Source organism: Bufo bufo, chromosome 8 (genome assembly GCF_905171765.1).
Source record: "Bufo bufo chromosome 8, aBufBuf1.1, whole genome shotgun sequence".
Classification (NCBI taxonomy): Eukaryota; Metazoa; Chordata; class Amphibia; order Anura; family Bufonidae; genus Bufo; species Bufo bufo.
Window position 1 is genome coordinate 190778613 of NC_053396.1, and position 14262 is coordinate 190792874.

Sequence of the window (14262 nt, forward strand, 5' to 3'; positions counted from 1 at the left end):
TCGACATACGATTTGACGCCGATGCAGTGTTGACTTGCTCCCCTTGCGTCCTTTCAATTCATCATATGACACGAGGAAATAAGGTCACTGTTACAGTCAGCGATTGGCTGCTGCAGCGTCAAAGTGGATGTCGACAGCGGGGGGCATGAGCAAAGCAGCTGAGGCTGGGGAATGAATGATCCAGGATCCAGTGGTGCGGAGCAAGTATGCTTCCCTTCGCAGGTCTGACCAGGAAGGGAGGAGGGGGGCGAGCAGATGGCCAACCCCCCCCTCAAAAAAAAAGGTGGCCAACCCCTTTAACAAGCACAGTGCCCAACATTATATAGTGGCTGTGCTTGGTATTGCATCCCAGGCTGCACATAGGCCATGTGAACAATGAATGTGACGACCACACTCAAAAGAGCATCATGGCCTCTTCAAATAGTTGATCAGCAGGGGTACTGAAAGTCGGACCCCAATGAACAGATATTAGTGATCATTAGGATGGGATAGTCCATCAATACTGAACTCTTGGGGCTACCAATAATTAGTTGAAAACATGCAGCACTCCTCACGAAGTATGGTGTCCATCAAAACCAATGGGCTATCCATGTAACACATGAAGGTGCCAAAGAGAGACAGATAGAGAGATGGTAGCACCCAGTTGGACCTTTATTGGAGACTGCTACCAATTCTTCTATCAGGAATAATAAAGGAATGGCACAACATAGAGCTGTAAGAATAGATGCTCCAAAATTTTTATTACATGGGGGAATGCAAGTAGTTATTTAAGCAGGCATGAGAGATGATAGGACTTCTAATGTTTTCTACGTCTACAGGAAAAGTTGGATGTTGCACCCAAGCGAGATGTGGAAGGGATGGGCCCTGCTGAGATAAAATATGGAGAGTCCATGTGTTTTGTTCAGCACGTTAATAGTGCTCTTTGGCTCACTTATGGTGCCGCTGACTCTAAAGTGGTCCGTTTGGGTCCTGTAAAACGCAAGGTAACTTTCATAGATATAACAGGGAGTGGCTGATGTCTGTTACTTCATCGGAGGTAAGAACTTATTGGTTGATTTCTGACTCTTTTTATTTCCGTCTCTCTTTTTCTCATTGGCATTCTAAGGCTATTTTGCACCAAGAAGGTCATATGGATGATGCTTTGTCCCTGTCACGTTCCCAAAGAGAAGAGTCCCAAGCTGCAAGAATGATATACAGCACAGCCGCACTTTTTAACGCGTTCATCAAGTGAGTGCTTTGTTGAATATGGAGGACATATTCAGCATTTACAACAGATGCCGCATGTGCAGTAATGACAGGTAGTCTTCACTATTGAATGCAGAGTTAAAAAAAAATACATACAGGAATATAAAAATAATAACAGAGGGGTCATAGTAATCCAGTACCACCTGCTACCCAAGATAAAAAGCTAGCAAACCCCACCACTAACTAAAGGGAAGTAATGACATTCGTACACAATCATATGGGTGGGGTTGGGGGTGAGCACCTGTAGACTCTCAGAAGTTATATATATTTTAAATATAATTTATTGTCATGTATTGGAAGACGTATTAGACATCTGAAGAGCAGCTACGATAGATGCCAAGCTTGAGGGATATATATATATATATATATATATATATATATACTGTATATAAATTGATACATACATACTGAATTTTTGCTCCATAAGACACACCTAGGATATAGAAAAAAGAATCTTTTTTTTAATCAAACCTCAGATCTTACCTCCATGCTCCATCAGACCCCAGATCAGACCCCAGATCAGACCCCCAAGCTCCATCACATCTCTGTATTGAATGAATGATATTGGCAGCAATCCTCGGTTCTTTTCCAGAGATGAAGCTTTATTCGGATTATCAGGCCCAGATGCAGCAAGGTTTATAGCTCTTACAATGAATGAACCTACTAATACCCAGAATGATGTTACTTCAGTTCATTCACCACAGTACATTCATCTCCAACCTTCCTTCAGCCTTAATTCTTATATTATTTTTACCCATTGACTAACACGTGGAGGACATCTAATTGGCTAATACTAAATTGCAAACCTAAACCTAAGTCTATTGGTCGTTTTAAAACTGTACTGTTATTCTGATAGGTTGATTGTCTAATCCTGTTTTAGTGGGGGCTGTGATAACTTAAAATGCGGAAGGAAAATTCTTGTCCGGGCGCTTTTGTGTCGACCTAGGTGATGTACAATAGTCACCTTTATTGTAAACAATACATACAATGGAGAGAAAACGTTATACATTTTTCTACCAGTCAGGGAGTCTCCGTTGGCCTAGAAAACCCTGAGGTCTACATTTTAGCATTTGATTTAAACAAAAGGATCTTCATCTTTCCAATCTCACCTCTAGACATCACCTAGGAGTTGTTAATAGCTTCTGACTGTAACTATGATTACCGCCTGATTAAATGTCCTCAAGTGTTAGATCAATGTAATGGCCATGTGTGAATATCATGTATAATACATATATAAAATATATAGTCTACCAATACTCCCCCCTTCCCCCTTGGACCAATTCAGATCTGAACTGATTCACAACAAAATAAACATTCAGGTTTACGTTAAAGTATAGCTGCTAATTCTAAACATTTCTCCCTTTCTGTCATCCTCTTACGTTGTTTTCTCCCATAGCAATATAATCATAAACTGCATGAGTATGAATATTGTAGACATGGTTTGTAGTAATGGGTAAGTATAGGTATTATATGGGATGCTCCACCATCTTTTTAGCATTAGCTATATTTTCTTTGACCAATTTCTCTAATTCTATAACTCTCCTATCATCCCTCTTAAATAATGTGTCCAATTCAATTGCACCAACCCGGTCTTTAAAGTGAATAAAAGTATAGTCCTTCAGCTTTTTAACTCTTTCCAGTTTGCCAAAATTGCCAAAAGCTTTCTCCAAGATTTCCTTGGTAAGGTTGCGAACAAATACCACTTTCACCTTTGCCATGACTTCTGGTTTGGGATCTTCCATTGGGTCGGCCTATTCCACTGTCATTGCCCCATACTTTTACTTTGCCATTCATTAGCCGACATCTAGCTTGAGCAGCTGTTTTATGATCCTCATACTCAAGAGAGAAGAAACCTCTATTCTTTTTCTTATCATCTGGCTAATGATAGAGTATGACAGCAGTAAGACTGTTGGTGACTTTACCAAATTCTTCAACAATTTGCTCCTTTGTTTTAATTTTTGGAATAGACCCAACAATAAGTCTATTATTGGCAACAGAGATGGTTGTTGTACAACTTGACAGCCTCCTGGGCAGCCTCTTTTGAACAAAACGTCACAAAAGCATAGCCTCTTATGTTAAAGGATCCATCATTAAATGGAGATCCCAGATTGGCCCAGCCTTTTCAAGTAGTGGAACAAGCTCATCTTCAAACAGATCTCTAGGTATTGTGCCCACAAATATCTATGTGCCAACAGAGGGTTGCTGTCCTGAGTGAACTGTGCTTGGGGGTGGACCACCATATTTTCTTTGAACAGTTGTCACATCTAGAGTATATTCTGTTCTTTCAAGAAGGTACTTTATTTTGGACTCATCTGGTCTTCTACTAGAATCCAAAACTTTGTTCCCTTGTTTCTCACGCTGCCTGTAGGTCTTCATGATACCACATAAAAAGGCACTTTTATTCTGTAAATGCGAGAGGTCACTATCCTTAAATTGCTGTAGTACGACTAATGCACCCTCTTCATTGAATTCCATCAAAGCTTCAATAGCCTTTGACCTAGATCACTATTCCCGATCTGCATGGGTACTGGCTGTGTCCGGGCTGCCTATTCTGTTCCTGGTTGTCAGGGAGTCAGACGAGTGCACCACTTGTGTGGTTGCAGTATCAGACCCCCATTCCTCCTCAGATCAGACCCCCATTCCTCCTTAGACCTCAGATCAGACCCCCATCAGATCCTCAAGCTTCATCAGACCTCATATCTGACCCCCAAGCTCCATCAGACCTCAGATTAGACCACCAAGCTCCATCAGACCTCTGTATCAGACCCCCAGCAGAACCCCAAGCTCCATCAGACCTTTGTATCAGAACCCCATTCCTCTTCAGACCTCAGATCAGACCTCCATTCCTCCTCAGACCTCAACTCAGACCCCATTCCTCCTCAGAACTTAGATCAGACCCCCAAGCTCCATCAGACATCTATAGCAACCCCCGAGCTCCATCAGATCTTTGTATCAGACCCCCATTTCTCCTCAGACCTCACATCACACTCCCATCATACCCCCATTCCTCCTTGGACCTCAGATCAGACCTCTATCAGACCCCCAAGATCCATCAGACCTCTGTATCAGACCCCAGATTAGACCCCATTCAACCTCAGACCTCAGATCAGACCCCCAAGTTCCATAAGACAAAAAAGAAGAACTTACCTCTCCCACTCTGGACTGTGCTGACACTCAAACCTCTCTTGTCTTCTGCTGACCTAGTGCTATAGTGCCCTTCTACGTTCACTATGTCCTGATGCTGTACACAGTCAGGACATGTGCAGTGCGGCACCCGGAAGAAAACTCGAGAGCGATGAGTGGTACATCTAGCACAGTGCTATACTCCCCACTCCCCACATTTCCTACATAGTTATCATTAGTATTGGCGGTCATTAGTATCCACACTATAAGATGCACTGCCATTTTCCCCCTGCTTTTGGGAGGAAAAAAGGTACATCTTATGGAGTGAAAAATATGGTGAGTCCTGCTTCCACTGCCCATGCAGGGAAAGCCTGCGAGTCCTGTTTCCCCAACTGACTCATATAAAATGCCAGTGAGGCCTGCTTCTACTGCCCACTCATAGAAAGAGCCTGTGAATCCTGTCCCTCTCCAAACATCGAGTGACAAAGACAGTTCTTCCTATGTACAAACTCCTACAGGGAAAGCTGTCAATCACTGTGTCTGTGGATAGGGAAGCAGGACTAGTAGGCTTTCTCTATATGTGGTTGAGGAGGCAGGACTCCCAGGCTTTTGCTATGTGGCTGGGGGAAGCAGGATTCACAGACTTTCTCTTTGTGTGGATGGGTTGGCAGAACTCACAGGCTTACGCTATGTGTGGGTGAGGGAAGCAAGACTAACAGGTTTTCTCTATGTGTGGATGGGGAGGCAAGACTCACAGGTTTTCTCTATGTGTGGATGGGGAGGCAGGACTCACAGGTTTTCTCTATGTGTGGATGGGGAGGCAGGACTCACAGGTTTTCTCTATGTGTGGATGGGCAGGCAGGACACACAGGCTTTCATTATGTGTGGATGGGGAGGAAGGACTCACAGGCTTTCATTATGTGTGGATGGGGAGGCAGGACTCACAGGCTTTCATTATGTGTGGATGGGAATGCAAGACTCACATGCTTTCACTATTTAGGTGGGAGAATCAGGACTTATAGGCTTTCTCTATGTGTGGATGGGGAGGCAGGACTCACAGGTTTTCTCTATGTGTGGATGGGGAGGCAGGACACACAGGCTTTCATTATGTGTGGATGGGGAGGCAGGACTCACAGGCTTTCATTATGTGTGGATGGGAATGCAAGACTCACATGCTTTAACTATTTAGGTGGGAGAATCAGGACTTATAGGCTTTCTCTATGTGTGGATGGGGAGGCAGGGCTCAAAGGCTTTCTCTTTGTCAGTGGAAGAAGCAGGACTCGAAAGCTTTCTCTGTGAGTGGGGGGGGGGGATACAGGACTCACAGGCTTTCTAAATGAGTTTTGGTAGCAGTTAAGCAGCTTTTCACAAGGAAATACTTCATCTAATTTTAGAAAAATATGTATATCCTGAAGCTCATCGATGCTAATACACACATCTCATGTTAGTCTCTCACACCTGTTTCTATTTAATTTGGTTTACCATAAATCTGACAAATGAGAACATTTTATAGTATGCAATTTCTGTGTAAAGTGGTAGATAGGAAAGCATAATATGTTATAGCTTTAATATTTTTTTTTATTATCTTGCTTTTTATATCCAGGGGCCTGGACAGTTTGAATGCAAAGAACAAGCCTTCAAAACCGGTATCATTGCCTATCGATATGGTTATTTTAACTTTGCAAGATCTGATTGGCTATTTCCAGCACCCAGAGGAGGATTTACAGCATGAGGAGAAGCAGACCAAGTTACGGTCTCTTAAAAACCGTCAAAATCTCTTCCAGGAAGAGGTAGGAGCAAGTTTGATACTCAATAGTCCTACCGTTTTGTGTATATAGCTCCTGTGCAGTCCTATATTTATTCATCGTTGCAGTCATATCATATTGTTCCTAACCTACAGACAGTAGAAGAAGGGGACAAAAGGAAGGGACATGACACATGACCAAAGGATCCGACCATAGAAGCTCCTTCTACTACAATGGTTTTATAGTCTGTCTGTTTGTTCCTCCTCAGGGAATTATCTCCCTTGTCTTGGACTGCATAGACCGTCTCAATGTATACAGCACAGCTGCTCACTTTGCAGAGTTTGCTGGGGAGGAAGCTGGCGAGTCCTGGAAGGAGATTGTAAACTTACTTTATGAACTGCTCGGTATGTACAATATCTTATAAGTGGTGGAGACAGGCTTCGGCACAATGATGGGTCTTTCTGCTGCCTGAGGCAAAAAATGAAACAGCGCCCCCCCTCCCTTCCCAATGCAAATTTCTTAACCTAACCCCTTCCCTTCAGCCCATGGCCCTTTGGCTGCCCCCCTTTTGCCCCTACCTGCTGCTGCTTGAGGTGATCGCCTGACCTGGCCTCATTAGCGGTGCACCCCTGGATGGGTCCTAAAGGCTTAGGTCTATGGTGGTGAGGGCAGTTAGCTGCCCTTATGGTCATACCTAGACCTAAAAAATAATAAAACATATATACATTTGATATACATAACACCTGGGGCCAAATCATGACTCCAAGCCTAGAAACATAGTTTTTCCTAGACCTCTGCCTAGAGATATATTTTTGTAAGCAGCTTTTCAGAATTACTTTACCATTTAGATCTACATTATAAGTTGAGTAACTTTGCAAATCCATTGCTTTACTCATTTCGCAGTACCTGTATTGTATCCCAGAGCTGCATTCACAATTCTGTTGGTCGCCACTGGAAACAGTCAACAAGCTTTTTGACAGAAACGTCCCAATAGCTTAGCTGAACTCCAATAATACAGTAGTGAAGTTCATTCTTCTTACATCAGATTAATGTACAATGCCTGGGTCAAGAATGCAAATCACCAGAATACCTCCTTTTTGGATCATTGACTGTTTGCCGATTGACCCATTATCTTTTTACTGTGTTCTTGTTTTTGTCATGCAGCTGCACTTATAAGGGGAAATCGCTCCAACTGTGCCTTGTTCTCCAGTAACTTAGACTGGGTGGTCAGCAAACTTGATCGATTGGAAGCTTCATCAGGTAAGAGACTGGGAATCTTGACAAGGAGAATGTTCCTACCAGGCAGTAAAAACAAGGATGTCTCTAAATCCAATTTGAAGTGATCAAGTGGGGTGAGAACATGACAAAAGTTCCTTCTGCCTCATATAGGGAGACCAGTTCTATTAATGGGGTTTTCTGGAAGTAGAATACTGATGATTTACCCTCAGAATTGGTCAATAATACCTGGCATCCAACAACCGGCACCCTAATCTGCTGTTTGAAGAGGTGTCTGTGTTCCAGTGAGAGTTTGGGCCTCCTTACAGCTTACAAAGCACAACACTGTACATTGTGTTTGGTGTTGCAGCCCAGACCCATTCAGCTGAGCTGCCTATAGGCCATGTGACCGACGACCATGACGTAAGCCGTAGTATTCACTGGAGCACCGAGCCTCTTCAAACAGCTGATTGGTGGAGGTGCCAAGTATAGAAACCACCACCAATCAGATATTGATGACCTATCCTGAGGATAAGTCATTAATATTCTACCCTTAGAAAACCCCTTTAATTATGTGTTCAGTTACAGTAGAACGCCCATGTTACATATTTCAGGAGTTACAATCCTGAAGTCATCAATTACTGAGAACTGGAGCTTAGCATGCAAATATTATAATATTGCAGGGATTTTGGAAGTTTTGTACTGCGTCTTGATTGAGAGCCCAGAGGTTTTGAACATTATTAAGGAAAATCATATCAAGTCCATTATTTCTCTACTGGATAAACACGGACGAAACCACAAGGTAATTGCAAAATCTGATGAACCCATGAGTGCGCATGTGTGAACAATTTTGGTGTTTTGTCTTCTTGAGTTGTCCATGCTCCTTACCTTTAGGTTCTGGATGTCCTCTGCTCTCTGTGTGTGTGCAATGGAGTAGCTGTTAGATCCAACCAGAATCTAATCACTGAGAACCTCCTTCCCCGAAGAGATCTTCTTCTTCAGACCAGGATGGTCAACTATGTCACCAGGTACGTAGTATATATATGTATGTATGCGTTTTTCCCAATGCTGAATCATCCATCCTCATTAAAGCTAAATCTCTGTTGTATTGCAGCATGAGACCTAATGTCTTTCTGGGAACATGTGAGGGATCCACACAGTTCAAAAAGTGGTATTTTGAAGTTATTGTGGATCATGTGGAGCCTTTCGTCACTCCTGAGACCACTCACCTGCGTGTTGGCTGGGCACTAAATGAGGGCTACAGTCCTTACCCTGGTGCAGGCGAAGGCTGGGGAGCCAATGGAGTGGGTGATGATCTGTATTCCTTTGCATTTGATGGGCTCCACCTTTGGTCAGGTAATCCAAAAAATTCTCAGATCTCTTTACTCAATAGGCTCTAGTGGTTTTCAGCATTTATATGAGGACTAGTAGAAATCTGAAGATGCCAACCACAAATGGATCATCATTGTTAGTAATGGTTGTTATTAACGCCCTTGGTCTTATTTTTCTACAGGTCGAGTTTGCCGCTCTGTGGCCTCACACAACCAGCATTTGCTGACAGTGGATGATGTGGTCAGTTGTTGTCTGGACTTGACAGTTCCCAGCATTTCATTCCGTTTCAATGGGCACCCTGTTCAGGGCATGTTTGAGAACTTCAATTTGGATGGACTCTTCTTCCCAGTTGTTAGCTTCTGCGCTGGAATTAGGTAAGTGTTCTGCCTATTGAGATAAATGACATGTCTCTTACCATGAATAAGACCTCATCTGTGCCTGTCTTGTGCAGAATACGGTTTCTCCTGGGTGGTCGACATGGGGATTTTAAGTTCCTTCCACCACCTGGTTACACTCCAGTCTATGAAGCTCTTCTGCCTCGGGATCGTATGCGTGTGGAGCCCATCAAAGAATACAAAAATGACTTTCAAGAAATTCGGAATCTTCTTGGGCCCACCAAATCCCTTTCCCACACCTCGTTTGTTCCCTGTCCAGTGGACACTATACAGGTAGGATTAAAAAGAAAGACAAAGAGATTATCTGTTTTGCCAGCGACCCAGAGCACATGCCCCACCAAGCTACGCCGATGCGTATTGTATTCTGTACAAATATCATCTGGATATGGCGCTTCATATATTATGACAATTCAGTTGGATATTGTACATCTCTTTTTGTAGATTGTCCTACCCCCTCACCTGGAACGAATCCGTGAAAAGTTGGCAGAAAACATCCATGAACTTTGGGCCCTCACAAGAATTGAACAGGGATGGACCTATGGGCCAGTGAGTGTCCCTTTCTGCTTTGCTGAAGCTACTACAGGCTTCATCTGATCACTTTGCTAGGCTGTTGTGCTTTAAGCTTAGCTAGATATTGGCAGCATTTACATAAATACAAGACATTTTTATTGCATTTTTTATTCTTTTAGATCCGGGATGACAACAAAAGGTTACACCCATGTCTTCTCGACTTCCATAGTCTGCCCGAGCCAGAGAGAAATTACAACTTGCTGATGTCTGGAGAGACTTTGAAGTAGGCATTCAACCATAGAATTTACTAGTTGTAGGATGAATGGGAATTCCTTACTTTCATATCTGTAAGGGATTGTGCAGGATTTAAAAAAAGGCAATGTTGGAGATATAACTGTTACTGACCTGTTAAATCTCTCATGCTCCAGAGCTACCATTCTGGTTGTCCCCACCGTTCTTTGGTTATTTTGCTGCAGTGATGATGTACCATACATGCATGTGACTGCTGCAGTCCATCACTGGCGTGTACACTCAAGAACGCTAAAGCCAGTCACTGGCTGCAGTGTTAACATGTATGTAAGTGATGCCACCATTGTAAACAAAGACTGGTGGGGAGCACTGGAGCAAGGGTGCTGGAGTGGCAGGTGATTTAACAGATGAGTACTGGGTATTCTTCTTTTCTCTCATTCCCTGATTTTAGTAAATTATTTTGGAAACCACAGACAGCCCCTTTAATTCTTAAGGCCTCCATGTACATTAGTGTACTGTCGGCTGAAACCACCAAGAACAGCACTTTCAGCCAACAGTTTAATGTATGTGAAGACCTTCCGACCCTTCACCGATAGATGATGTTGGGGGAGATAAGGATCGGTATCAATCAAAGATCACTATTTTTGCCTGATCTTTTTTATCTCCCAGGAGAATTCTCTTGGACTGGCTTTCTCCCTTCTCCCAATTAAATACATGTACCCTTTTGGCTGAGTCGGAAGGGAGTCGGGAGTGATAGCTGTTGGCCGAATGATCGCTTGGCCGACAGCTATTAAATGTGTATGTCCACCCTTAAATTATGATGTCGAGCTATTGAATGGACGATGACCAGACTTTGCTCACTTTGTCTACCCATGTACCATGTACAAGACTTGATTGCATGTAGCAATTATCACTTATAATGTTAATAAGTATATTGAATACAAATACTGTCATTATGATAGTAACAGCTCATGAAATTTACTGGTTTGCCCTGTTATGAGTTTAAAGGGATTGACCAGAATTAGAAAAATATGACCACGTTCTTCCAGAAACAACACCACAACTGTCCACAGGTTGTGTCTAGTAACTGAGTTGGAAACTGAGCTGCAATACAACACACAAGCCTTCAACCCTTGGTGGTGGACCTCTGTAGAGTTGGATGGTAGCTCCTTATACCTTTCATATATGCATGTGGAAATTTTTGCTGTTGGATTCATTATACATTGCTTTTAAGGTAAGGCGTCTGTAGTGCCTACAGCTCCATGGTACGGGGCCGCAGGGACTCCATGTGTCTCTGTCTAGGGTGCAGAGCCATGCATATGGGACTTTATTTCCTGCTGAGCACTCACAAAATTATATTTCTGTAATTACTTATTTAAATAATTTGTACATTTTTTTACCAATACAGGACCCTTCTTGCGCTCGGCTGCCATGTGGGCATGGCGGATGAAAAGGCAGAGGAAAACCTGAAGAAGATAAAGCTTCCCAAAACGTAAGTGTATGATTGAGTCATCAACATCATGTCCTGACATAATTGTAGGATAAAAAAGTAATCTTCTAATTATTCTATAGATACATGATGTCCAACGGATACAAGCCTGCTCCCCTTGATCTGTCTCATGTCAAGCTAACACCAGCACAAAACACCTTGGTGGATAAACTAGCAGAAAATGGTCACAATGTCTGGGCGAGAGACAGAGTGCAACAAGGATGGACATATAGCATCATACAAGTACGTAGACTCCAACCCACTTTTCACTTAATTTGTTGTGCCTTTACCCTTCATTCATTGCAATCTTCAAGTCAGTTCAATGGGTTTGGTAGAATATTGGTAACTCAGCGCCTGTCAACGATATGATGGGCCACTGGGCTCTATTCAATCCTTAAAAAAATGGAGATGGCAAGCTCTACTAAAGTTCTCTATTGCATCCTAAAGTGTATTTAAATGTGTTTATTGTCTTGTCCTGGTCTTGATTACAAGTGTTCAGAGCTGCATTCTCAATTCTGCAGGCTTCAGAATTGAAATTTACTACCATTCTTTGCTGTGTAGAAAGAACTAGGAGCCCAATTGAATGAGTAGGAAAGTGTATGGGGAGGGGGGGGGAGAGGTCAATGACACAGATAAAATTACAGATAAGTTACACTGTGTCATAAAACGAGTTCTCTAGGATTTTGATATTGATGGCCTACTCTCAGGATAGGTCAGGTCATCAATATCAGATTGGTGGGGTCCAACTCCTGGCGCCCCTGTGATCAGCTCTTCAAATAGGCGGCGCTTCATGAACGCTTAGGCCTCTTCCTAGGCGAGTGATGTCACCATACATCGGTCACATGGCCTATGTGCAGTTCACTTCCATTCAATTTATTGACCTCGGCTGCAATACCAGGCATAGCCTTTATCCAGTCCTGAGAATAAGCCACCAATATGAAAATCACAGATAACCCCTTTAAGGCACCCCCCCCCCCCCCACATTAGTGTATTGTCAAGCTCCCAACTTTCCCTAACAGATGATGTAGGGGGAGAGAAGGATCGGGCAAAATATTTTTTTTCCCCAGATCCTTTTGTTCTCCCAGGAGATGAACAACTTTCTCCTCTCTCTTTACGTTAAATTCATTTTCTATGTCCCTGTCTGTATTAAAAAGAAATATCACAAAATCTTACAGTTATGCCAAATAATAAACTGAGATGTCCTGTTCTATACAGATCAATTCTCATTAGGCATCTTATTATTATCACTGACAGGATTAGAATGATTACAATTATGGGTAACATCTATATATAGATAACACAGGATCCAGAATTTACAATAGATAATGGTCACAACTTATCTACTGCCCTTCCCTGCACAAGGTGAAAGAACATGCCCACAACGATCTTCCTTAGAAGTCAGTAAGTAATTTCCAGACAACAAGTTGCTATGGTCCATGTGATTTATGTAGAGCATATTTCTAAATCCTGTTAACAGCATCTTAGGCAAGATGGCCATCCCCATAATCATGTACAGAAAATAGAAGAAATACATCTACGATCGGAAAATAAAAATGGATTAGAAAAAAAGAGAGTATGTTTCAATATCTGGTTTTATATAATAATACAAAAATATATGGATAAAATATTCCCTTTAATTACCCTTCAGGATATCAAGAATAAGAGGAACCCTCGCCTTGTGCCATACAGTCTGCTAGATGAGAAGACCAAGAAAACCAATAGAGACAGCCTGTGTGAGGCTGTACGCACTCTTATTGGATATGGATACAATATAGAACCACCTGACCAGGAGAGCAGTAAGTACAAGTGGGGGACTTGTAATACATTTTAACATTTGGTTTTGAAATGGTATTAACTATTACACCAAAAACAGTAAAAATCCTATAATCCAGACCAAAAAGTCCACAAACTTTTAAAATGTTCCATACTATTGGATTGGCATAGAGAAGTATGAAAAAATCTAATGTATGGATGTTTTTCTGAATGTGGTGGCACACCCATGAATGCAAATTTATGACCAACGACCGGACAGCATGGGAAAACATCTCTGAAAGATGTCTCTTCTTTCCTCAGCGGGTCAGGGAGTAACGAAACCTAGGTCTGAAAGAGTGCGCATCTTCCGTGCGGAGAAATCATACGCCGTCAATTCTGGGAAATGGTATTTTGAATTTGAGGCCGTAACGACAGGAGAGATGAGAGTAGGATGGGCTCGACCTGAAGTGCGACCAGATGTGGAACTTGGAGCTGACGACCTAGCTTATGTGTTTAATGGATGCAGGGTGAGTGCTGGCATTGTATATATGACAATACATGAACTATACAAACTTTCTCATGTGTTTTACACAATTTTGGACTAGAACATTCTGCAGTAGTCCCAGGCTCTGACATACATTGTGCTCCTAAGGTCCAGCAGAAGGCAACCTTATTTAGAGATGACTTTAAAGCCAATCATTTGTCATTAGGGTCTATATCTTATGGGTTAAGTCATAAATAATCTATTAAATCATGCTGATGATATATTCTACATACAGCAAGATGATGATGAAATTAAAAGTAGACTGTACATAGTCTATATGGATGAAAGGTAAACTCTTCAAATCTTCTTGGTGACCTAGGGAACACCACTGCAAAACTGTATGGAGATGTGATATACTGTATTTAAAGGTGTTGACTTTCGGTCTTTTCATTATGCTTGCATCTGTCCTACTCTACCTCCCCACAGGGTCAGCGTTGGCATATTGGTAGTGAACCATTTGGGCGTAACTGGCTTCCGGGAGATGTTGTTGGGTGTATGATTGACCTGACCGACATGAATATCATGTTTACATTAAATGGAGAGATGCTGATAAGTGATTCTGGCTCTGAGCTAGCCTTCAAGGATATAGAAATCGGAGCTGGTAAGTAATATCAATTTTGTAAGAAGTTTAATAGCCATCCTTTACCAAAAGGACACACTGTC

The 14262-nt window shown here is 42.3% G+C and overlaps 1 protein-coding gene and 1 pseudogene across 7 annotated transcripts in view; one reads left to right on the forward strand and one right to left on the reverse strand.

The window, feature by feature from the left end:
* Positions 1 to 14262, forward strand: part of RYR1 (ryanodine receptor 1) — a 124561-nt gene that overhangs the window by 37265 nt on the left and 73034 nt on the right. For all 7 annotated transcript variants that reach the window (XM_040442363.1, XM_040442364.1, XM_040442358.1 and 4 more), the window contains exons 11-27: positions 819 to 983; positions 1106 to 1227; positions 5972 to 6158; positions 6382 to 6517; positions 7278 to 7373; positions 8012 to 8130; positions 8223 to 8356; positions 8443 to 8684; positions 8842 to 9034; positions 9112 to 9328; positions 9497 to 9601; positions 9745 to 9848; positions 11223 to 11306; positions 11387 to 11546; positions 12952 to 13099; positions 13377 to 13582; positions 14026 to 14200. In XM_040442363.1, coding sequence (XP_040298297.1) covers positions 819 to 983; positions 1106 to 1227; positions 5972 to 6158; positions 6382 to 6517; positions 7278 to 7373; positions 8012 to 8130; positions 8223 to 8356; positions 8443 to 8684; positions 8842 to 9034; positions 9112 to 9328; positions 9497 to 9601; positions 9745 to 9848; positions 11223 to 11306; positions 11387 to 11546; positions 12952 to 13099; positions 13377 to 13582; positions 14026 to 14200 — 2593 coding nt within the window. The remainder of the gene's footprint in view (positions 1 to 818; positions 984 to 1105; positions 1228 to 5971; positions 6159 to 6381; positions 6518 to 7277; positions 7374 to 8011; positions 8131 to 8222; positions 8357 to 8442; positions 8685 to 8841; positions 9035 to 9111; positions 9329 to 9496; positions 9602 to 9744; positions 9849 to 11222; positions 11307 to 11386; positions 11547 to 12951; positions 13100 to 13376; positions 13583 to 14025; positions 14201 to 14262) is intronic.
* LOC120977463 lies at positions 2712 to 5752 on the reverse strand (annotated as a pseudogene).